The sequence below is a fragment of the Sminthopsis crassicaudata genome, chromosome 5, assembly GCF_048593235.1.
Source record: "Sminthopsis crassicaudata isolate SCR6 chromosome 5, ASM4859323v1, whole genome shotgun sequence".
NCBI classification, from domain to species: Eukaryota; Metazoa; Chordata; class Mammalia; order Dasyuromorphia; family Dasyuridae; genus Sminthopsis; species Sminthopsis crassicaudata.
This window is the reverse complement of record NC_133621.1, coordinates 171,150,796-171,177,749: the sequence shown is the minus strand read 5'-3', so window position 1 is coordinate 171,177,749 and position 26,954 is coordinate 171,150,796. Positions and strand designations below refer to the sequence as shown.

General features: G+C 34.4%; 1 protein-coding gene across 3 annotated transcripts in view; it reads right to left on the bottom strand.

Annotated features, from left to right (window-relative positions):
• The window catches only part of PRKCQ (protein kinase C theta), a 185,976-nt gene that overhangs the window by 28,913 nt on the left and 130,109 nt on the right, over positions 1-26,954 (bottom strand). For all 3 annotated transcript variants that reach the window (XM_074268751.1, XM_074268752.1, XM_074268750.1), the window contains 3 exons: positions 26,245-26,336; positions 24,841-24,903; positions 695-833 (listed from right to left, as the gene is read on the bottom strand). In XM_074268751.1, the coding sequence (XP_074124852.1) occupies positions 695-833; positions 24,841-24,903; positions 26,245-26,336 (294 nt within the window). The remainder of the gene's footprint in view (positions 1-694; positions 834-24,840; positions 24,904-26,244; positions 26,337-26,954) is intronic.

Here is a 26,954-nt window from a genome sequence, read left to right as displayed (position 1 = left end):
CAATATATTGGGCAGACACCCTGTGGAGGAGTTATGGGAAGATAAGTCTCATAGATCGAGAAAGCACAGATACATTACATTCTGTACTATTAGAATGGAAGAAAAATAGCAAATCTATTGAAGTATTACATTATAATTATCAGTGTATATGCTTTTTTCCTCCTATTAGTTAATAAATATTTGTTGACTGAATTCACTACGTTTGAAGAGATTGTCTTAACAAATTTTTACCTCCTCCAGTACCTCTACAATGCTTTGCCTACAAGTACACTTAGGAAATATTTATTGTATTTAATTTAAATTACTGAAATATGTTTTTGACCACTCAAAGTGTACACTTTAAGCTAGACTTATTAGTCACTTTCCATGTGGTTTCTTGTCAGTTTTCCTTTCTGTTCCATTTATCTAACTAGTGACTGCCATATTCTGAGAACAAGTACTGAAAGATAAAGCTGGATTCCTAACAACTCACTGAGAAATAGCTTTATTTAAAATATAAAGAAAGTTTCACTGAAATGATTTCTAGGAAATTTTGATATAAAAGCTTTGTGAGAAGATAAAGTTCAAATGCTTTGAGGCTACATAACCCCAATCCTCCTACCTTCAATATTAAGAGGAAGGAGAATTGGCAGTGGTTGAGCTAATGAACAGGTGTTCCTGAAAGGGAATGCTCAGCATCTGCTGAACTGTTTACCTCTGGAGCAATGTAGTCAGGGGTTCCACAGAAGGTGCTTGTCCTCATGTCTCCAAACATATTCTCCTTGCACATGCCAAAATCAGCTATTTTGATGTGTCCATCTTTGTCTAATAAAATGTTGTCCAATTTCAGGTCCCTGTGTGATAAAAGGGAAAACATTTTGTGCTTTTAGTTCAGCTGTTGTATTATCACAACTGACAAGGGTAGTTTGGCTAGGCCCAGAACAGGACTAGCAACTGAAAAACAAGATCAGGGTGAATGATACAACAAACATTGGTTAAGGGTCTATTATGTGCAGATGCTGAAGATAAAAAGACAAATAGCTTACATTATGCGTGTTGAAAGAAATAACATTTATACAGATAGACCAGTACAAAATATATGCAAAATAAAAACATAGTACTTTCAGAAGGGAGGGTACAGTCAGATGTGGTAAAGCTCAGGAAAAGCTTCATATAGGAAATGACTCAAGCTGAGCCTTGGGAGAAGCTAGGAATTCCATGGCAGGGAGGAGACACAATCTTTGCAAAGGTAGAGGAAGAAGAGAGAATTTACTGCTTGGTGAACAACAAGTAGACTAGTTTATCTAAATTATGTATGAGAGGCAGTGATGGAAGATCAGCCTGGAAAGACAGAGGGAGGCTATACTATGAAAGATCTTAAATACAGTGAAAGGAATTTGCATTTTATCCTAGGGTGAATAGTGTCAATCATTTTGAGCAGGGGAATGACATTGTCAGATCTATACTTTAGGACCCTCAATATGGTGGCTTTCTGAAGGACTGATTGAAGAGGGGGAAAGACTGGAGTTAGGGAACCCAGTTAGGAGGCTATTGTAATAATTCAGGTGAGAGCTGATGAGATTGAAGTAATGCGCTGAAGAAGATATCAGTGTTTCCTCATCAAAATTTTTTCCTATTCTTTCTCCCTTCCCTTGCTTTACTCATCCCCCATATGGGAATTCTCATGCCATGATCCCGCTGAAATTTTCAATGATTTCCTTCAACTGAAAAATAATTTTGATTAATAGCATATTGTGCTTTTCTTATAAACTTAATTCTATTTTACATATTTTAAAACTTTATTCCAAACTTAAATAAAAGAATCATTTCCATGAGATAGAAGTTTGTACATTATTATACATGAAATTTCAAATCTATTGTTATTTCTTTTAAATATATAAGTTGCTATTCTTTTTAAATAAAAATAAAGTTTTCACATTCTATTTTATAATTCTCTATATTTGATCTCCTTGAAATACCTATAACAAGCTCCTTGAAGACAGGAATTCTAATTTAGTTATTGCTTTGTAAGAATGTAAAATAAGTGCTTCAAGTAAACATGAATGAATACATGCCATCCCTTGAACTCCAAACTCCTTCCTTCTTTACTTTACCTAGGGAACTGTCTATGCTTTGAAGTTTTCCCTTATTTATCTTCCTCATCAAAATGCACTTGTACTATGTTTTATTCTTCTTGGGACTTGTACTTTTCTAGAAATAAGCTAATCTATGCCAGTGTGTAAGTAGACATTAATAGATTAATATTTTTCTTTCCAGATAACACAATTACAGAAAAAACCCAACAATCCTGAAGTAGTGATTTTACTTGGGAAGCCAGGTGGTATAGTAGATAGAGCACTGGGCTTGGATCAGGAAAATTCGTCTTCTTGAGTTCAAATATGGCTTCAGATACTTACTATCTGTGTGAAAACTTGGGCAAATCACATAACTCTACTTGCCTCAGTTCCTCATCTGCAAAATATTATGGAAAAGGAAATGCCAAACTAAAGTGTTTTTGCTAAAAACAATTAAACAAACCCAAATGATGTCATAGAGAGTTGAACACAACTGAAAAATGAGTTAATAAAGTGATTTTACTACAAGTTATAGATATATGGAGTAGCAGCAATTCCCTATATATAATCATAAATGATCCTTTCAGAATTTCTTCTGTCATTTTGTTTGGACCTCTTATCATGTGTTTTATATATACACACACACACACATATATATTTATATATATATTTACATGTATTATTATATAACACAATAATATATAATATTTTAATTAGGGAGGTCCAAATGAGAAATTCTGAGAGAGAAGACTTAGAGAACTTGTGACTTAGGGAGCCAGAGAAGGTTTCATGAAACTGGTAGCCCTTGATGAACACTTGCTATAATGGAAAGAGAAATTGGTTTAAAGTAAAAGGTGAGTTCAACTTCTGGCTTTGCTATTCTGTTGGTGTAATCTTGGTGAGCCACTTCTTTAGACCATAGGTGGGTAAGGTAGGCAACCATAGGTGGTGATGAGCTGAAAGTTAGATACAACCTCTCTCTGCTTGAGTTCTATAAGTTGATAATTTTATATGGCTGAGAATAATGTTATAAATATCCAAATGGTCTTTGACAGTAAAAAGGATCTAGACCTTTTCTCATTTGTTAAATGACAGGGTAGAATCACATGATCTTTAAAATCCTTTATTATCTCTTACTTTCAGGTATCAGAGAAGGTCTTTTGTTTGGGGCAATGGGATACTTTGACCTGATTTGAATTGCATCACATCTCAAGGGGCTTTTTACCCTAACCATTCTGCAATGACTGAGTGCTGTTACATTCTCTTCAGCATGGAATGTTGGATAGAGCATTAGACTTGGGGCTAGTCAACAAATCTTTATTAAGCATTTACTTTGGGTCAGGAAGACTCGAGTTCAAACACTTACTTAGCTGAATGGCCCTGAACAAATTACTTAACCTCTCTGTGCCTCAGTTTATCTGTAGAACAAGAGTTGGACTCAGTGCTTTCTAAGGCTCTTTCCAGCTCTAAATCTACACTCCTGTGTATACTATGATAGAAAATTTTAACACAATGTGGTTAAGACCTGAAACTGGGGACCTTTATTCTGCTCTGTGGTCTTTTCTGGTTGGGGCAGAAAGGTCTGAGAAAGGAGCAGAAATGGAATGAAGAGGATGTGGTTTTTACCATGTCATGTTATATGCAGGTACAAACCACTTATGTATCCTCTGATTCACTTGCTTCATATTTAAAGCAAAAACAAAGGGAAAAAAAGAAAAAGGAGTGTTTACTTCGTAGAAATGTAATGGGTCTGAGCCTTCTTTTCAGCAAAAAGTCATATTATATAGTCATATTTATTTATTCATATTTATTGAAAACCTATACTAAGCATGGGTATGACAAGAAGGAATACTTGGGACCTCATACAACAGAGCTATGTTATGACTTTGGTCATGTAGGTATTCCCTGCAGTAGTCCAGATTGAAACCATGTGGGAGAATAGGAAGAGTTCTGAACCTGAAGTCTGAGGAAGACCTCTGTTTGACTCTCAGTGGCAGACATTTATCAGCTATGTGATGCTGCCCAAGTAACTCAGTCTCTCTGGACTTCACTTCCCCCCTGTACAATGAGGGTGTTAAGACTACATGACCTTCCAGCTTTAAATCTAGAATATAATCATATATAAATTCTCTACAGGGGATACATTCAGTGAACAGAGGCGGGGCTTCCTCCCATCCTGCAGACTATCTTCCCTCCTATCACTGGATTAGCTCCCTTCCATTTCTCTTATATGATACATGCCATGTCATTTCTTGCATACAAGTCAGCACAAGGTGATCTTATGTAGAGATTGCCAGAGTTGGAATCAGGAAGACCTGATTTCTGATGCTTGCTAGCCTTGTGACCATATTCAATCAACCAACAAGTATTTATTAAGCACCTCTTATGTACCAGCACAGGTCCAGATAGTGTACAAAAAAAAATGCAATGAATTAATCCCTATTTACAAGCCCAAGCTAGATATCAGAGGGGATAGAGTCCTGGGCCTGGAGTCAAGGAAACTCATCCTTCTGAGTTTTTATATGGTCTCAGACACTTCCTAGCTGTGGAATACTGGGGGAGTACACCAAGGGAGTTACTTAACTATTTAACTTGTTTGCCTCAGTTTCCTCTTCTGTAAAATGACCTGGAGAAAGAAATGGCAAACCAGTGTCTTTGCCAAGAAAACCCCAAATGGGGTCACAGATTCAGATGGGACTGAGATAACTCAAAAAGTGTAACACATTTACAAGGAGCTTCAGTTCCCTCATCCATTACAGTTCCCTCAGCCATTACATGGCTGTTAGGATTAAGTGATGTAGATCACTTAGAACAATGAAATGTATTTGAAATTGGAAGCTCTCGTGTGAAAGAGAATATCTTCATGAGCTTTTAAAAATATATTAGCCTACATATAATATGTTTGTATCGTGATTTATGACCAGAGTTAATATCTTAACAGAAGAAAATCACTTAGGAAATTAATAAAAATAATACCTGGCATTTATGTAGCACTTAGGGGCTTACAGAGTGAGTACTTTACATAGATAGGGTACCCCAGCTAAAGCTATTAAAACTGTACTAAGACTTCTAGGGCACCTAATACATTATTTCATTTCATTCCCACAACAACCTTGTGAGATAGATAAAATAAGTATTATTATCTATATTTTTACAAATGAAGAAACAGATTCAGAGAGATTAATTGGCTTTCTCTTAGTCACTGAGCTAACAAAAATCAGAGGTAGCACTTAAGCCCACATCTTGAGGCTCCAGGTCTATTGCTAGATTCACTAATTCATTAATTTGAGTGTTCTGTCAGGTTGAGGCATTTGCCAATTTTAACTGAAATCTTCTGTTTGGTTGGTTCACTTGTGCCTGATTCTTTGTGACACCCATGAACAAACACAGCAGGACCTTCTATCCTTTACTCTCTCTTGAAGTCTGTCCAAATTCACGTTCTGTGATACTATCTCACCATCTAATCCTCTGCCATCCCCTTTTCCTTTTCCCTTCAATCTTTCCCACTATCAACATCTTTTCCAATGAGCCCTGTGTTCTCATTATGTGGACAAACTATTTAAGCTTTGTCTTCAATATTTGATTTTCTAGTGAATACCGTGAATTAACTTAAATATTGAGGGATTTGACCTGCATGCTGTCTGAGAGACTCTAAAAAGCCTTGTTCAATCAATTCTGTGATACTTAGCTTTTTTTTTATAGTCTAAATCTCACACTCATATGTTTATATATATATATGTGTATGTATATATGTATGTATGCGTATATGTATATATACATACACACATATACATACATACACACATACATATATACATATACACATATACATACATATACATACATACACATACACACACACACACACACACACATACACATTATATATAGCCACAACATTACTGGAAAAACCAAAGCTTTGACTGTATGGATCTTTGTTGGCAAGGATCTCTGCTTTTTAGTATGCTGTCCAGATTTGTCATAGCTTTGCTTCTAAGGATCAAATGTCTTTTTAAATTTCATGGCTGCAATTGCCATCTGCAGTGATCTTTGAGTTGACTCTGTTTTCATTTCTTTTTCATTTACCAGGAAGTGAGGGGGCTGTTGCCAAGATTTTATTATATTTTATTTTTGCCAGATTTTACACTCTTCTTAGACCCTCATCAAGAGGCTTTTTAGTTAGCTTCCATTAATTCTTATTATTTGTTAGCAAATGGGAATGTATTTGAATTTTTAATAGCAAAATGATAGTTTCAAACCTGCTCTTATTCTAATAGCTCTTTATGGATGTTTATGATTGAAGGAGGCCAACAGAGAGCAAGTTGTACCAAGTCTTACCAATTATGCTTATTGTCTGAGATTAAATAGTCAGAGAGGATCAGATAGGATGTAAGGTGATGGATTATTTTGGCCAGAGGAAATTCTCAGAGGCTATCGATTGGTCACAATACCCTTATCGAATAAATCTCAGATCCCAGAAACATTGAAAATAGAGGAAGAAATCTAGAAAACATTTTCTCATATTAACTCTTAGAAAAATATAAGAATTTAAAGTAATGGCTTTCCTTCAAAAAGGAGGCCTGAGAAGAATAGTAATTCATAAAAAAAACTTGCTAATGGCTCTTCCCTGCTATAGATAACAGCCTCTGTATGGTTTTCATCTCTGTTTCTTTTATTCACACACACATGTATTATAAATTTAATATATTAGATATATCTGAAAGTGCTTAAAGACACTTTTGATGTATAGATGGATCCTATGTTTCAGATGTCTTGAGGAGCCTCTTGACTAGGTGTTCTGTTCAGTTCTCTATGACAGGAGAGTATTCATTGAACTTTCTTCCCCAACCCTAACCATCATTTCCCAACATGCAAGTCCATGTACACTGGGTTTATTACCACTGAGTCATTCTCTTTTTGTCAAGACTGCCAGGAAATCCAATATCATGGCAAGTATTCATTCTACTGGTTCCAAAAATAGATGTCCTCTGTACCTTAGCCTAAGAAGTTCTATCAGTCATCTTGATTGTGAATATTCAGTCAAATGTTTAAATACTAGATGGTCTGGGGAGGGGAGAAAGGTTAGATATCAGAGAAAGACATTGAATCTAAAGGTTACAGATGCTATCAGACACGTGATAAGTAAATTGCTTATATATAACTTGCTCTACTCTTTCTCCAATTCATTCTCTTTGCAGCTAACAAATTGCCATTCCAAAGATATCGATGTGTCCATGCTATTTATCTCACAGATCATCAATGGCTCCCTGCTACTCCCCAGGTAAAATACAAAATCCTTAGCTTGGCATTTAAAAATCATTAAAAATTTTTACAATTTTACTTCCACAGAGCTTTCCAATCATTTTCTATCACTTCCTTTGCCATACTCTCTATTTAAGTTGAATTGTCCTGGTTTTTTCCCATATATGACATCCTATTTCTTGCTTCTGCTCCCCACTCCTGGAATACACTCCTTTCTAAGCTCCCTCTCCTAGAATCCCTGCTTCCATATAAGACAGTGTCAAACACAGGACCCAAAGTCCACACTTTTGATTAAAATTAAAATGTAATCAAGAAATATTTGACAAGAGAAATAGAAATATGATAGAAGACAGATAACGTTAGTATGTTTTTTGGATTCTTATATTAGGTTTAGTGGTTCCATTTGAATTTGACACCACTGATTTAAAAAACTCAGGTATCAATTTCTACACAAAGTTTTTCTTAATACCTTCTTTTTCTTTCTAAAATTACTATGTAACAACAATAGCTGTTGTTATTTGTCCTTTGTTTTTGGATAGCCAATGACTTCAAAATGTGATGGGTGGTCAAGAACGTTATTTACTTGTGAATTGGATTTAAGTGAGGCAGAATTATGCAAAATCATTAATCTCATTCTTTAGTCTTTGAATTCTAGTGGCTCAACAAAAGTCTAGATGATACAGTAAGAATAACTAGCATTTATAGACTCCTTTTCCAAAGCACTACAAATACAATCTTATTTGACTATCACAAATCTGAGAGATAGGTGATTTTATATTACTTTGCTAATTTTGTACATATAATAATTTCTACCAGGATGTTTTCTTCTATTTGATTAGCCCCATTCTAATTATTTCTTGACTCTTCCCCTTGATTATTGAGTTATTAAGCACTCAGTTAAAACTATGTTCATTTCCACTTCCTTATCAATACTGCTTTCAATTCAGGGTGACAGACACTTATTAAGGACTTAACTATGGGTAGAATGCCATGCTAAGTGCTGAGGGATACAGAATTACAAGATTACGTCTCAGTTCTCATGGAAGTTTCAACGGAGGCTAGGACTCATACAAATAACTATAGTGCAAACTGAATATGAGAAATACACATAATATAGTTTTATTTAACATGGCCAGGCTTTGCCGATTATTTCTTTTTCATGGCTATTTATTCCATTTCCCCCAAATGTGATAAGTTTCTAAGAAACTGGCAAACAAAAGGGACATAGAAATTACATTTTATGATTCTTTTGTCTTTAATATCTAGTGTTATTGCATATAGCAAACTGTATGTATTTAAGCAGACTTAATGTATTTAACTGAGTGAGAAGAATTATGTGTTACCAGGGTTTCAAGCACGGGAGACTTGGATACATGGAGGTACTTAACTGATAGGAAAAAAAAGGCAGTAAGAAGAATGAGATTTTTGGGGAAAGTAATAAACTTAGGTGTAGACGTGTATATATATATATATATATATATATATATATATATATATATATATATATATATATATATATACATACATATAAAATCACATTTAATTTATCTATATTATCTATCTATATATCAATTAAAAAAAACATTCTAACTCCATCCCTGTGTTTTCCTATTGATTCATTTCAAAGGTGCAAGACAGTTGAGCATATGTAGTATTGAACAAAATCCCCCAGTGAACATTGACTTGCTTACTTAATCCATAATGCATATTTAAAGTTTGAAGATTGGTTTGGGTGTCATATTAAAGCAATGGATCAATTCGATAGGCTTTTGGCCATTAAGTTGCCTGCCTAAAGTTCCACTAGGTTATAACTTTAGAGATATAAGAGAATGTATGTAGAGGGTATACCACTTGTACCTTGGAATATAAAAATGCCCAAAGAAACATGGAATGTGCCAGGCTCTTTTGGCACTTCCTTTCCTTACCATATATTTGCCCTTTTAGCCGGTGATACAGTGAAAGGAATACTATATTTAGAATTAGAGAACTCAACTTTAATCTACTATTTTGCTAACTCTTTGTGATCATGAACAAATCACTTTGGATGTGAGTTCCTTTTCTATAAAACAGGGGCATTTAACTGGATCAACACTAAGGTCCTCTGGCTCTAAACTTACAAATCCATAGTTTCAAAGCATAATGATGATGATGATTGCTAACATTTATATAGGACTGTGTGCCAGGTATTATGCTAAATACTTTATAACTTATCTTATTTGATTTTTACAAGAGCTTTGGAAAGGTGAATGTTGCTATTATCTCCATTTTCTAGTTGAGGAAACTAAGATAAACAGACATTAAATGACTTGTTCAGCATCAGGGAACTAACAAATATCTGATTCTGGATTTGAATGCAGATCTTTCTGACTCCAGGTCCAGTTCTCTATCCATTGCACCAACTAGTGCCCTATAATACAGTTGGGGGATGAAGGCAACAAATTACAACTTGTGTCCTCACCAATTAAAATTAAAATCAAAGAAAGACCTAGAATTGGTAAAACTGATGAGATAATACCAACAGGTGTTGAAGATGGGAACATTAGTTTCTTTTTTTACATCTCTAGAAAAGTAAGATGCCCTTTTTGTTCTGCTCTATTTCCCACTGATGTGGAGTTATACAAAGACTTTTTGGCATAGGTGGTCAGTTATTTATAGTTGGTCTAACTGGAAGGTTTCTCCAGTGCCTTCATTTGACAGCTGAAGAATCTGAAGGTAGGATATGATTTACGTGAAGTCATATAGGTAGTAAATGGCAAAGCTAAGACTTATAGTTGGGTACTCTGACTTTATCTATAGGCTTACATAAGAACTCATTCTTTCCTCTACAAATACCTGTAAGAAAATTTTAGCACCTGTATCCTTTGTTCTCAATTCTTTGAGTCCTAGACAGCTGTTCTTATATTCTTTTGTAAACTTTACTAGGCTATATGTTACTAGGATATATCCTTTCATAAACTTTAGTAGGATATGCCTTTTAATTTTTGTAGCACCATGGCATACTTATCAAATTTACTCATTTAACGAGCACGAAATGGTAGGGAAGGAGACGAAAGACTTATGTCTCCAAGCTCCCACAGTAAGTCAATTGAACTCATAACATCTGACACTTTGGGTACAATTGTTTCATGGTAATCTATCACTCAGAGTAAAAGACAATAGTTGGAATTTTCCCCTTTGATTCATAGTTGGTCTTTAAATAATGACTCCCTTAGTTCGTTGTTTTCTATTCATGGTATGGGTATTTATGAAAATATGGGTTATGAAATTAAATTGTGGGCATTTCATAATTATTCCTAAATCAAGAAGAGACATGGTAGCCAATTCACACTGTATCCAGAAAGCTGAAAATTGAAGATTCATGTTCCTCCACTGGTTGCCCTAATAGGTTCAATTCTGGGAGATTGTCACCCAAATTTAAGAAAATCCATTATTTCTGTAATTAAACCATAAATCAAGGGATCTTATCAGAGGGTCAAAAATTCTCAATTTTTAAAAATAGATCCTGAAGTCCTATTGAGAGTAGTATTAATCTATTGTCAACCAGTCAACCAAGACAAAGAGAAGTCTTCTGTAGGCTAAATCTACTATAGGTGATGTGGAATGGGAATTTTAATAAGTCTATTCTGCTTCTATTGTCAGAACTTATAATAAAACGCCTAGGGCTAGAAATTCTGAGCAATAGGTAAGACCAATAAATAAATAAAATGGGTCAGTGTTGGAAATATGAGGGATAGCACACCTCTAAGTTCCTGTAAGCATCCTTATCTACTTACTTTGACATTATAAAATTGTAGGGATGTCTTCTTCTCTCTTAAATACTTTGGAACTTTTACCAAAGTTGAAGAAAAATATTACAAGTGGCTAACATAGAAACTGCAGGAAAAAAAAAACACAACCCAGTGTCCTAACCCTGAGTCTTTTATACATGAAGTATAGTTAGCTATTTAACCCATTTAAAAGACAGATTTCCACAAACTTCAGCTTACTACTGGGGCTTAAAAAGATGATTGGAAATATAAGGAAAAAAATTCAGTGATAAGAGCCTTTTCTTTATCATCCCCATCTTATCTTTAGAAAAAGGAATGTAGAAAAGTTGTAAAATTTGACATAGAACCAAGACAGTTGGCTTGTGAGTATTTAAAAAGTATTTTTTTTCCTCTGTGTATGAATGCCAAGATACATGTGTTGCATTCGTGTGTGTGTCTATCTATTTTACATTAGAAGTCTCTTACTAAACACACATCAATGAAAGGGGGAAATAGCTCCTAAAAAAACTAGAGTCAGGGATAAGAAAAAATAACAATTTTTTTTTCACTAAGAAACTTCTGACCTATATTATTTGAACATATTTATTTATATTATTTTGTCTACTTTTGCTCCTGTTAGTCTGGTAAGCAGGAGATAGAAATGAGAGAAAATGAGAAAAAAGGTTGCATCTTTTGCTTTCAGAATTTATTGCTGTGAATGAAAGACTACATTTATGAAACAGAATAAAAACTTCCTTTTATCCAATGAATTAAAGCATAAGGCATGATTATTTAAATATGAATTTTATGGGTTGGTAAAATTTATGATGGAAAAAGTGGACTTTAATACGATTATACTAGACATATATCAAACATTATGGTTAAATTCATTTGGATATGCTTCTGTATGGATTGTTTAGTGGAAACTGAGATTTAAAAGAATTTGCTATTTGTACTCAATGTTTGAATAAGCTAGCACTCTCATTTTGTTTTGCTCTTTTCCTACCATTACAGTGAATGCTCCTTATTATACAAGTGGAAATATTGTGAGATACAGATATTATAGCAAATCATGTAGTGACCCTAATCATTTACTTTACAACAGACACTCATTCATGCTTTAAGGATGCTCATCTCTTGGTAGGTTAAGAGGCTCAGACATCCTTTTTGGTTTTATTGTTCTGTATTGTTTTGGATAATATCCCAAGTCTGGGATAGAGAGGAGAGGAAGGATTTGATCTATGATTTCATTGTTATAGGGAACTTATGGGTAAGAAAAGTGCCTTAAATAATGCAGGTCAGAATATTCTCTGCAAATTATTATCATAGAAATTGCTTCTAATGCTAAGAAACAGTGAGTTGCCTAGAGTCACCAGTGTGTATGGCCAGAGGGAAGACTAAAACAAGTTGTTTTGATTGTCAGCTCTCCATGATGTCCTCATGCTCTCACTGGAATCTGATAGTTTTTTTAATTAGCTTAATATTAGAAGTATTCAATTTAAGCCCTTAACAACTCTCTGATCAAGCAACTTCTCATTTAAATGAAGGATAATCCCTCTGATAATCTAGTAGCTAAAAGTTTTGCTACAGGAATAATGCATATTTTATTTTAATGTTGTAATTTTTACATTACTGTTTTCAAAATAGACCTGTGAGAATACAAGTTGTCGGTTGTAATCTGCCAAGACACACTATTGCCAGAGCTCAGAATTCATGAAATTTTGGGAATATCTGTAAAATAAGCATGTGTTCATGAATATTTCTGAACAATGCTGGCATTGTGTAAGCAAAGTTTGACTCAGCTTTCTCTTTCTCTCAGAGCACTAATGCTGTATTTGCAAGTGTGAACACAGACAATTTTGAATGCTACAGTTCAGCATGCTTAGCCTTTGCCTTTAAAATTGGAAAGCAAGCAGTCCTGAGTGACAAATCTGACACTAATCAGCATGGGTCTGTGTGCCCCCGATATGAATGTAAAAATAAATAAGACACAGTCTTGAAATTTGAAAATATAGTAATTCCTGTTAACAACCAGTGGCCTGGGATAATTTAGAAATATACTGTGTGAAGAGTCTTTTCTCCAGTGAGTTACTATATCAATTGTGATTGTATGTGGGTTTTTTTGTCCTATTTCTTGAGATTTAGAGAGACTTGTAATGGTTTTTGAACTTAATTTTATAGACTTTGGAATCCTGAGATGGATTTAGAAAAATAGCAAGAATCCTTTTGTTGAGGCAACAAATGTCGGGAACATTGCTTGAGGAAACTGGTATCCTTCTCTGAATGATTCCTGTGGATGTTTTTGTGGTCTTGGGTGTCTAATGTTTAAATGTGTGTGCATACCAGCTAATGTGTTATGGTTTGGGAAAGTTTTTTTCCTTAGCAACTGGAAAGTAGAAGGAAGTTTAGGAAGTTAGAATGTCAAAATTCTGATTTGATGTGGGGGGGAAAAGTTTCCATTAAATTTTTGTGTGCTTGAGAAAAGAAAGTTGAAAGAAAAATGGCCATATGTTGGAAGTGAAATATAGAGCTTGTCTAAATATAAGAATAAGGAAATTCATTTTTGGATTATAAAATTTGATATTTGAATTTCCCCTATGGAAGGATGATGACTTGATAGCTAATTAATTAAGAGCCCATTTGCTTTGAAATTCATTCATATTTTCTAATAACTTGTTTTAAAAGCTGTTTGCAGTGCCATCATTGGATGTCCAAGAAAAAAGGACAGAGCTTGAGTTCTTTTGGAAATAATGCAGATTGGGACAGCTGAATGGGACACTGGATAGAGGACTGACCCTCAAGTCAGGAGGATCTAAGTTCAAATTCGATCTCAGAAACTTAACACTTACTAGCTGTGAGACTCCGGGCAAGTCACTTGCCCCTAATGGCATTGTCCCCTTTCCCTTCAAAAAAGAAATAATTCAGATCATGAGGTTGGAATATTTGAAATGGAATTCAAATGCAAAATTGGGGTAGAATAAGTTTATTAATACCAGTGCTAATAACCATTTGTGATACCTAGTTGTCAATTTTTTTAGATGTTGTTATCCAGAAAGACATATAAATACCAGCATTATGGTTTGAAATTTGAAATATGTGATTCTTTCCTAAATAGTTAAAGATAGAAATGATAGATGTTGATTTTCATAACATGTATAGCATAGGTTCTAGGTGGGAGTGAGTAATAGAGGATCCTACTCCTTGATTAAAGGACAGCTGAGAGCTGCAGGAGATAGAATTCTGGGCTTGGATCTTCTTCCTGAATTAAAACCTGCCTTGAGACATTTATTAATTACGTGACTCTGGACAAGTCATTGAACTGTTTTTTTCAGTTTACATGTGTGACCCTGGGGCAATCACTTAACCTTGTTTGCTTCAGTTTCCTCATCTGTAAAATGAGCTGGAGAAGGAGATGGCAAACCTTTCCAGGATTCTTGTCAAGAAAACCCCAAATGGAGTCACAGAGAAGCAATCACAACTGAAACAACTCAACAACAGCATAGTAGTAAACATTTTGTAATGACAGTAAACTGCAAAGCTTACAATAAAGGGTTGTACCCAATAAAACTGTAGATACTTTTTCCTGTAATTTTTTTTGTCTTAATTAGACACTTCTGTTCATATTCACTGAATTAGAAAATAAGTTGGCATTGGAAATTATTTTATTTTTAAAATGTTGTTCATGACAATTACCAAGTCACCGTGTAGAAAGAGAATGTTTGTAGAATATTTACTACTTATATCATCAAAATATTCTGAAGATTTCTGAATATTAAATCAGCTTCAGGTAGATGAATGACATCGGTGAGAAAAATCAGGAAATCAGTTTCATAAAGTTAGTGACAGGACCATCCTTACTCTTATTTGTTCTCTTAACTTTAAAAAGGAAAGCTCTAACCTAGTTGACCACAGTTTTAGCTATTATCCCTCTTGAAATTTGCTCAGTTTTAGTGAACAGAATGACCATGAAAAAGGTGGGGATAAATTAGATGACCTCAAAAGTCCCTTCTAGTTCTAAATATATGTTTCTATTTTATAAAACTCAAACTAGATTCAGGATCAAAGAGGGCTGAGAGAACAGAGTCCCATGCACCGAAGGAGATCAGCACGTAATTCTTTGACTCATATCCAACAGGATAGGATCTATATAATCTTTCCCCTTTACACAATAAGTTCTAATGCATAAAGATATCCACCTCTAAAATAAAGAATATATCCAACTGCCATGAAGAATGGCTCTATTATTACTAGTGATGGAAATAATAATAGTCGTAATAATAACAACAACCATATAACAGCTATTATGTGTCATGCATTGTGCTGAGTTTTACAGTTACCACTTCACTGGAATCTCACAACAACCAGAATTATTATGCCTATTTTTACAGATGGGAAACTGAAATGAACAGATTAAGTGACTTGCCCAAGATCACAAAACTAATAACTGTCTAAGTTGTATCTGAAGTAAAGATTTTCCTGATTCTAGGCCTAGGCGTCTATCCACTTTACTACCTAGCTTCTATTGTTTGTAGAGCCTGGTTAATTCAGAAAAAAAGAGATGTTAGGACAAATAGTATTTTTAAATATCCATGCTCTGCATATTCATAGTGATGGGAAGAATGCATGACAATTTCTTGTTGAATCCAGACATATACAATGTATATGTAAAAAATATAAAATTGACATGAAAGAACTAAGTAGGTGATTCTTAATTTATGAACTGGTTTAGAGCAGGGCTTTTTAAACTTTTTCTACTCATGATTCCTTTTCGCCAAAGAAATTTTTATGTGATCCTGAGAACGTAGGTATTTAAAATATACATACAAATCAAACATTTCATAATAATAACAAATCATAATTTTGTGACCCTCACATTTAGTTATGCAACCCCATATGAGGCCACAATCCTAAACTTTGGATTAGAAGACCCCAAAGTTATGCTCTGGGGATTCTTTTCCTTTGGGTCCTTATAAAGCAAGGGAATGACTTTGGCCAACTCTACTGTTATTTTCCTTAGAAGACAGTGACAAAATTTTATTGGAAAGATCTATATATACACACAGAGAGTATTGAATAAAAACTCTAGATGAATGTTATTCTGTCTAATTAATTTATATTAGCATACTTTAAGTTTGAAGAGCAACTCAGAGGAATTATGATTTGTTATATACTTTCAAGATATGGGCCAACTTTTAATGACTTTTCCCCTTCTCTGTCTCTATATTTATGCATTTTCCATCTATCCATCCAATCATTTATCTATTTATCAATTTATTTATTGTCAGGGGAAGTATTTGCTAACCTGTCATATATTGACCATGAGATAAACCACACTTTTCCTGGATTTTTTCCTCTTTAAAGCCTCTTCCTCTCTTTAGCTAGAAAATATATATGATTATTCTTTTATTTTTTTGGTATTCATTTAGAGGCAACCAAAAGTAAATATTGGGGAACAAATCAGAGAAACTGATAAACTCTTCAGTTTGTGAAATAAATCCTTTGGATCTGGGATCCTAAGTATCAGTAGATAGCAGTAGAAAATTCTGGTGAAGATATAATATGAATTGAAGCTCTGAAATTCCAATGAGAAATTGGGACTACCAGTATAAATGTGTAAAGGTAATAGCAAAAGCCAGGGGGAGTGAATGAAAAGACCAAGATAAATCGTATGTATGTATATACTAACACATGCATTGTGTAAATATGGCTTTACTTATTACTTTTATGTAAGTGACATCCCTGTTTATATTGGGAACCCATATATATATATATATTTGCATACGCACACTCATACACACACAGTATGTGTGTATATCTTAAGAACATGTTATATAATACCAATGTTAATCAGGAAGAAGAGAGGAACTAGCAAAGGAGACACAGAGAAGAGAAAGAAAAGGAAAACTGAAGTCATTCCCAGATATCAAGGGAGAAAAATATTTCTTATAAATGGGAGTCTTTATTATCAGTGTCAAAAACTAAAGAGAGATCCACTAAAAATAAGCCAGATCTGGCAACAAGGATGACAATGATACTCTCTGAGAACTGCTTCAGTTTAGTTGTGGGGGTAATAGTTAAGATTCTCTTGGAATAAAATTCAGTATGAAGGAGTGTGATATGTAGTTGAAAATCTCAATGAAGTCATGTCATGTTAAAGTAGGTTATATTGTTTTGATGGGTCTATAATTTCAGTAATAGAGGTGCTCATTTCAGTGGTACAACCTGCAATCAATCCACACATTTTCATCTTTTATCAACTCTTGTCCATGACTTGCTGTATTTTCATATAATATCTGGAGCCCCTTCCTAGAGGTCTCTTGACATTATTGTGTTTATCAGTGGAGCACAGACTTTGTTATTCTTTCTTTATCTTTGCTATGTGAGCAGCTCATCATTTTTTCCAGTCATAAATCTCTTTCATAACTTTTATGCATAATCTTTCACTGGTTAATATTCTACAGTTCATTTGTATCCATTATATATCTATATTGCTCTTTGGGTAACCTGCAATTTTGTTCGGAAATGGTGGTATGACAAATTCACTGAAAGAATATGAAGAAAAGTTTTTGTTTTAGAAAGGAAAAGAATCCCCAGAGCATAACGTTGGGGTCTGCTAATCCAAAGTTTCTTAAACTGTGGATTGTGGGCTCATATGAGGTTGCATAATTAAATGTGAGGGTCACATAATTATGATTTATTATTATTATGAAATGTTTGATTTGTATGTCTATTTTAAATACCTACATACTCAGGATCACATGATGTTATTAAAATCATTGCATAAATATAATTTAGTCCCATCTGTTCCTTCCATCAATTCTGGGCTAACTTCACTGTACATCACATTGTATAATGATGGGCAAGTTCTATGAACTATGTGACCAACTTCAGCATTCATTAGCCATTTGGATTTTCATATATATATTTGACTTAATTTTTTTTGAGTGATTTTGGATTTCCTTTAGAAGACCTTAAAATGAAATAGGATGACCTATGTTTCTAGTTGTTTTTGGAAATCTTATTAAAAACTCACACTTTTATTTGTCTCTTCAGTTAGAATCCATGAGCCATTATGTCATTTAGTTGTAATTACTCATTTATATTACAAATGTTGATTTTTATGACTTAGGTTTTCTAGTAATACTTTGATTCCTTGTACCTTGGATGAGGGTCTCATATTTAGAGCAGCAAGGGTTATTAATGCTATTAGACCCTTAGAAACAGTGTAATTGTTAGTTTATATTTATCATTAGTAAGGCAGGCTCTATCCACTACACCATCTAGTTGCCCCTGAGGAAGAGTTTTTAATCTATCTTTATTTTCTTCAACAGATGTTTACAAAGAAACTGCAATTATCTCCTTTGTGGTATTTTAGCTTATGTTTATCATTAGTAAGGTTGGATGACCTATGTTTCTCATTATCTTTGGAAATCCAATTAGAAACTAACTCTTTTTCTTTTCAGTTAGAATCTGTGAATCATTCTGTCATTTAGGTGTGATTCCTCATTTATATTAGAAATGTTAATTTTTATGACTTAGATCTTCTAGTAATATTTTGATTCCTTGTACCCTGGACAAAGGTCTCATATTTAGAGCAGCAAGAGTTATTATTGTTAATAGACCCCCTAGAAACAGTGTGATTGTTAGCACCCTGTACTCCCCTTTCATTCATTCTGTCAGTTATTGAAAAGAAGAATGAAACCCCACAGAGATGATACATCAGATATTTTCCTTTGTTTCACAGGTTTCCATAGTCAAAGAATTAATCACTTAGTAGTCATACAGACAGTAGCCTGTATGTACTTAGTCAGAAGGCAGACACAGACTGTCATTGGGATTGCATTTAAAGTTTAGAACCTGCCGGACCTCATGGTCCATTAGTATTGCCTTGGAGGACTACAAGTAATCTCTCCATCTCGATGAGTCCTAGAATTAGGACTTCTGTGGAGATGTTTGATCTACTTGCTATTGTTTGTCCTTTGTTGTTGAAGAAGATCATAACATCAGGGAGGTGATGTTATGACCTACAAGTAAACTGGATTGAAATGAGGGAGAATGGGCTGTGCCTGCCCAGTTTCCCTTCCAGGGCCATCTGGGTCCAGAGGCCAGATATAGATCTTCAACAGGTTTCAGTTTGATTAAGACCATATCCATTCAGTAATTAAGGCTAAGGAGAAATTGAGGCAAAGAATCTCCTCTTTCAATTAGTCAAAAAAAAAAAATCTAAATAAATAAGAAAACGAATGAATGAATCAGGGAGGGAAAGGCTCTCTGGGATTCTGGACAAAGCAGAAATGACTTCCATTTACATTTAAAATGAGTCAATCGGGACCCAAACAATGACTAGATATGACTTTGGTCTAGGACTTATTGGTGGCCAATTAGAATTAGATTAGTTTTGGGTTAAGGCTTGGGCTGTGCAAGGTCGCCTGCCTCACATCTCCAAAGACATCTGTCCAGTGGCAGGATGATTGGGGATGCAATGGGAAACCTTGGCCTTTTTAAGTAAGGCACCTACGGCAAGGAAGACAATACTATATGCTGTCCCAGCCAGACAACGCTTGGAGACTTGGTTTCTATTCTATTGTACCTCTTTTTAGACAAACATTTTGATTTGTTGGACTTCATTCAGAGGAAAGTGAACCAAGACAGTAAAGCAAACTTAAATATTTCTTATGAGGATACATTGAAAAAACTGGTGTTATAGAAGAAATTTTCAAATAGCTGAATAACCATCTTAGAGGAAGAAGATTAGAAAGATTCTGCTTGGCCCAGAGTATAGAACTAAAATAAATGGGTAGAAGTTTTAATGATCTTAGTTAAAGAAGTTGAGCTCAACTTCAGGAAAAACTTCCTGATCATTAGAAATACCTATGACTGCTTTGTAGGAATGTTCCCCATTACCTGAGGTTTTATGAAGAGGATGGGTGACTACTTTTGGGGAATGTTGTAGACAGAGTTTGGAATTGGAGAAGATCTATAAAGTCTCTTTCATCTCAAAATTTATGATTATCATCCTTATATTCTATGAAAATTTTCTATCTCTTGCTCCCTCGGCACTACTTAATTTTTATTTTGCGCTTAAAGAATTAAGAGTAGTTAGGGGAGGGGGCAGCTAAGTGGCGCAGTGGATAGAGCACCAGCCCTGAATTCAGGAGGACCCGAGTTCAAATCTGATCTCAGACACTTAACACTTCCTGGCTGTGTGACCCTGGGCAAGTCACTTAACCCCAGCCTCAGGGGAAAAAAAAAAAAAAAAAAAAAGAGTAGTTAGGGGAAGTTGGGCCCTCCCTTAGTCTACAACTAAAAACAAAACAAAAACACATTAGATGAGTCAGAATGTACTTAGGAAACAGTAATTTCTTAACAACTCATTCTTTTTGACAATCTCCATTACAGTATCTATAACTAAATTATTTGCCTGATAATTTAATTAGATTTAAGCACCTACTAAAGCTTCAAAAACATATTGTATGATACGCTTGTGCATTTTTAAATTTTTTTAATTATAGCTTTTTATTTACAAGAGATATGCATGGATTTCAGCATTGACTCTTGCAAAATCTTCTGTTCTAACTTTTCCCCTTCTTCCCCCACCTCTTCCCCTAGATGGCAAGTAGATCAATATAGATCATGCATTTAAAAAAAATACTACCCACAAAGAAAATAGAGTTATTAAAATATACACGTGGGGGGCAGCTAGGCAGAGCAGCGGATAGAGCACCAGCCCTAAAGTCAGGAGGACCTGAGTTCAAATCTGGTCTCAGATACTTAACACTTCCTATCTGTGTAACCCTGGGCAAGTCACTGAACCCCAATTGCCTCAGCACACACACACACAAATATATACATATATATATATATATATATATTTGTGCGTGTGTGTGTATATGTGTGGAGGGTATGTATGAGCATATACATACTCTCCTCAATTGAAATATGAAGATTCCATGTAACCATCAAACCTGAATACAATTACAGTATGATATGATGGACAGGGAAATAGGATCCTCTATGTTCTAGTTCAGTTATTTCTCAAACTGACCCTGTGTGATATTAGAAAAGTGATTTTACTTTTCTGATCTTCAGTCCTCTACTGTGCTTTTCAGTTGTAACATTATATATAATTCTCTTTTTGCTAACCATCATTAGAAATATCCTGAGGGTTTTCATTTTTCATAGCAAAGTTGTATGATTTTGATAAATACTGTTTCAGTGGGTGTTTTTTTTTAAGTGGATGAAGCTATAAAACTATCCCATAAGAACAGCTTTATAATCTGTATCCAAAAAACTTTTGCTTCATTTATTTGTCATTGTCAAGGTCTGATTATCATAGTGACATCTACAATGAGCCGTTTCTTACATTTTCCTTTTTCTAAGTCCCCAGGACTACCTCCAATTGCTTTTCTCTCAGCAGTGGACTCCACTTCTTACTTTACTGAGAAGATCAAGGCTAATCATTATAAAGCCCTCATCCCTTTCTCTTTCTCATTTCAAAACCTCTCTACACCTTTTCCCAACTTTTCCTTTGCTCTAGTCTTAAAGGAGGAAAAACTTAAGTTTTTGTCAATATTAGCCCCTCTACTTGTGTTTCTTATCCTCTCCTTCCTGTCTCCTTCATGAACTTGACCCATTGATTATCTATTTTTTTCACTGTCAAAGCCTATCTACTGGTTCCTTTCCTGCTACATACAAACATACTCCAGTCCTCTCCAACTTTAACAAAAGCTCCCTTGAATCTGCCATTGTTTCAAGTCATCATTCCTTGTATCCTTCCTTTTACTGCCACAGTATTTTAGTCAGCTACAATTTGTGTCTATTCCATCACTAACCTTCCAAATTTGATTTTATTCAACATTATTATTAAGCATACATTTACAAGGTGCTAGGCCAATAAAGCCTAAGACTACAAAGTGAAAAATGAGAATAGTCCCCAGTCCCAAGGAATTTGCATTATTCCATTTTCTCTTAATTTTATGTAAACTGGTCTCTAACTCTATTAAGTTGCTGAAACCCACTCAGTCAAGTCATCAACAATCTCCATTTCTATATCTGATGACCTTTTAAAATTTTCATCATCTTTGATGTTATCTTTAGCTTTCAAGACTAATAACAACCATCCCCCATTCTACTTGCATTTTTCTTCTAATCTTTCTGTATTTGTCTCATCCGCCATTCCTCTTGTCTATTTTGTCTTCTCTCAGCTTCCAAGAAAGTGAATGTTCCCTCCTCTGTTATTTGTCTGATCAAATAAAAGGACTCTTGCTCTCCTACAGTTCATCATTTTCTTCTGATCTCTAATTAGTGAGGACTTATTTTAGCCTCTTTCACTATTTATTGATCTCTCTTGTTTTCTGGAGTTCAATGATCCTTTGTAGATGACTTTTTGATCTAGATTCAAATTTAATTTATTAAATTTGCACTCTGGTCAAACTAGGTATCTTCCCTGGAAGGAAAGATTTGGAGATTGGGGAATGTCATAGAGATAGAAACAATTGATCAATCTATAGGTGAAAACTAGTAATCACTGATAGATTTGTATAAATCCCTGACTTTTCTCTTTTATACCTTATTCATAATTTCCCTTGGTCTTCCTGGACTGGTGACTTGGTTTTTTTTTCTGGATATAAAACAGTATAAAATCCAAGTTTTGGTGGAGCCAATCATATTTTTCATGTGACTACTAATTTTTTTGATGATGCAAACAGTTTGATCTAAGTTATGCTATCTTCTATTTCATATAATATTTATTTACATTCATTCTCCTTTCCCTTACCCATTCCTAGCTCTTGTAAATTACAGAGCATAATCTCCTTGAATGCATGGACTGCAATATTTTTCTATCTCTAGCATTTAGTATAGTACTTAGTACATAATACAAACATGAGAGAGATTTGAAAGTTTATTGTCAAAATGGACATTCCATTTTGCTGCTCTTAATGGAAATCTTTGTAAAATTCATTTTAAATTTCTCTGCTTTCTAAACAGAGCACACTGATATGCATGGAGACTAACCATCCCCTTTTTTCTTCCCCTCCTACATCTTTTAGAAACATTAAATATTTTTTAATTATGTGAAGCCTTTGGATTAATCTGAAAGAGAAATTTTTGATATGCATGGAGACTTACTGTCCCTTTTTTTCTTCCCCTCCTACATCTTTTAGAAACATTAAATATTTTTTAATTATATGAAGCCTTTGGATTAATCTGAAAGAGAAATTTTGTCAGCCTTTTAAATTTTTTTTTGCTGAGGCAATGGGGATTAAGTGACTTGCCCAGCGTCACACAGCTAGGAAGTGTTAAGTGTTTGAGGTCAGATTTGAAATCAGGTCCTCCTGATTTCAGGGCTGGTGCTCTATTCCACTGCACTACTGTCCTTATCAGTCTTTAAATATTAATTCCAAAAGAAAACCTGCATCCTTATCTCTAGATTATCCCAGGAAAGGACTCCTACACCAGGTCTTTGCTTTGATCCACATTAATAAGTTTATAGTGATCATCAAATTAAGGAAGGAAGAACTCTTGATTACTTCTAGGGAAGTATCTCTACCTTGTACCTGTTGGAAGGGAGCCCCCTTAAAGGGAATGATCAAAAAAGGGATGGAATAGTTTCAAGAAAATGATTCCTTAAGGGGTGTTTAAAAAATAAAATGACATTTTAAAAAATGATGCAACTGTTAATTAAACTTTACATAAAGTACTACAACTGTTATCTCTTTGTGAAGTTTTGTTTTTTGTTTGGAAATGATATGTCTTTAACTATGAAATGGCTTAGAGATTTTCAGAATCATAGGGATAGTTCTGCTGTCTTTGGGTCTATTTCTCTCTAAGCAAAAATGATTACTCAAATTTAATAAAAATTGTTCTTGGCAAATTACTGTCTAAAGTTCAGAGTACTGAATTTCTTTCTGTGGCAAACATAAAAACTTCTTTTTTGTTTACTTGTTGAATCATTTTTCAACCTTGTCTGACTCTTTGTGACCTCATTTGGGATTTTCTTAGCAAAGGTACTGGAGTGGTTTTTATTTCCTTCTCCTGCTCATTTTTACAGATCTGAAGTAAACAGGGTCATATAGCTATTAAATGTCTGAGGCCAGGGATTTGAATGCAGGAAGATGAGGCTTCTATCCACGGTGTCACCTAGTTGCCCCACTGTTGACTTAGAAATCATCATTAACAATAGCAATTTTACTTTACTTTAATATAATTTTGCTGGCTTCCTCCAGGGACATTTTCCCATTTACCTCCTCCCTCCATCTTCTTAAAGTTTGACCCCTTGTAGATTTACACACAAAGAAGCAAGAATAGAGTTTAAAAAGTGATATTATCTTTAGCATAGATAACAAGAAGCAGCCAGCACCAAGATGAAAGGGGGTAATAAAGAAAGGGGTAAGAAGAGGAAAAAATGATGGAAAAGACAGAAATAAGGCACTATTTTCTCCAGATAGATACCGAAGTCTGAGAAACAGGGAATCTATGAATAAAGCCCTCAACTTGGAATCAAGAAAACCTAGGTAAAAATATTACTTCATTGTGTCATCATAGACAAAGTTACTTAGCTTCTCTAAATTTTAGGCTAAGACTACAAGACGGAGGGAGATCCCAAACTGGCAAAATCCTAGATCCTTAAAGTAGTGATATATGTGTACAAGACATGGGTACAAAATATCCAACCAGGAATGCTTACTGCCTCCTTTCAATTACAGATAGATAAGTGCAACTTTGATGAATAAAGCAGAATTAGAAAAACCTAATTATTTTTAAGGAACAGAACATACCTGTAGATGATACCTTTGGAATGAAGGAACTGTAATCCAAGAATTATTTCAGCAGCATAAAACCTGGGGGAAGGATTGAGAACCAAGAATCATCATTGGTGCATTTCAAACAATTGCTTATCCAGGCTACTTTTGAACTGAGTAACAAACTTTTTTTTTCTTTTGTGGTTTTGATAAAATTATAAAAATTAAATTAGATTTTCAGAAATGACCATATATGATTAGAAATATCAAAAGTAATATTTTTAATATTTTAAATATTTCTTTGAAGCATATAGGTATATAGCTGCCCTAAATGTTTAGGCTTGAATTAAAACTATATTTTCCCAAGTATTAAAAGTATCAGTTGTGATTCTAACCAACAATGATCTCTACAGTATTATGGAGGATGGGGAAAATGCTACAGGATTGGTAATAGGCAGACGTTCTGATTTTCAAAAAAATAAAGAGGGTGGAATGTGTATACTATACTCTTATGTCTTTGACTCATAGCAAAATTCAAGAATATCTTTTAAAGGTATGACTTGTAAATATTTAGAAAATGGAAGCAGTGATCACTGGGAGTTAAAATGACTCAACAGAATAACCTTATTTTCTTTTTTGACAGCATATGGTCAGTAGATCAGGTAAAGGGGCAGCTAATGGATTGAGCACTGAGTCTGGAGTCAGGAAGACTCCTCTTCTCAAGTTCAAATCTGGCCTTACTAGTTATGTGACTTGGCAAGTTACTCAATCTAAAATGAGCTGGAGAAGAAAATGCCAAACCCAGTATCTTTACCAAGAAAATCCAAATTGGGGCCACAAAAAAAGTCATTTTAAACTGAAAAACTGACCGAACAAAAAGATTAGGGAATGTCTAGACATTCTCAGTAAAGCATTTAACAAAAATCTTTCTTATTGTCCTTGTGAAAAAGGGAAGACAGGTAGGATGTTTTTATTTTGGACAAGATGTCTGGGTTTGAAAATCAATTGTACTAGTACAAGAAAAGGAGGAGTAGCTAGATAATTTGTGCAGAAAAGTTAGAATCAATTAATAAACATTTATTAGATACCTACCATCTGCCAGATACTGTGCTAAGTGATAGGAATACAAAAAGGGGCAAGGAGCTTGCCATGTAGAAATTGTCTGTTCAACCTGAGACAAAGGTATGACAGTAGAAACCAAACTAATGTATACTCAAGATTCATTGAGAGGCAAAACATCCATAGTGGAAGCTGATCCATTTGAGGGCAACATCACTAACTAGGGAAATGTCATTGCCTTCAAAAGGACAGGAAAATGTGGGGGAAAGACAGATACAGGGAGTGAAGATGTTGAATTGGTATCCTCTACCCTCTAGTCACTCACTATACATTTAGCAGCCATAGCAATGAGGAAAATTCCAACTATTAGAAGGCACTTACTTGGCCCTACAAAGATCAAACTTGTGGCAGTTTTGGATATGGTACATCAGGTCTCCTCCATTGAGATATTCCATCACAAAAAAGAGATTTTCCTAAGGGAAAATAAAAGAACTGTGACTTTTTTTTCTTCCCAAAATAATACCAGGAATTTTAAGAATTTCTTTTGAAATTACTTAAATATATTTGAAAGAGGGGAAAATATTGAAGAACTTTATGAAGAGTACCCAAAGTACAGAGAGTACATAAATGTATAAAAAAGCATTCATTGGGTTAGTATCACGGGCTCTGCTCATTCTACTTAATACAATAAACCTGATGGGTGTCAATGATTAGTTAGAGGGTTAGCTTTTCACTTCTCTTGCTAATGTGTGTCCCACTGGGAAACTTTTTAGTTTGAATTAGTTGGAATAAGCAGAAAAATGGCAAGGGTATAGATCTAATTTAATTTGTAACAAAGAATAGACAAAGAAGCATTCATGACCATGTAATAATAAATTATTGAGTAGGTAACAAGATGAAGATGTGGTCCCATCTGTCAAGTACTTATCATCCTATATAAATATAGTATAAATAGATTATATGAACATACAGTAATCTAGACATAAGGAATCATGTAGATCATCTTATTTCAGAATATCAGAAACCTAGAGTTTGAAGAAACTTTGGAGGCCATTTCATCCAATTCATCCTTTAACAAAAATCCCATCTGT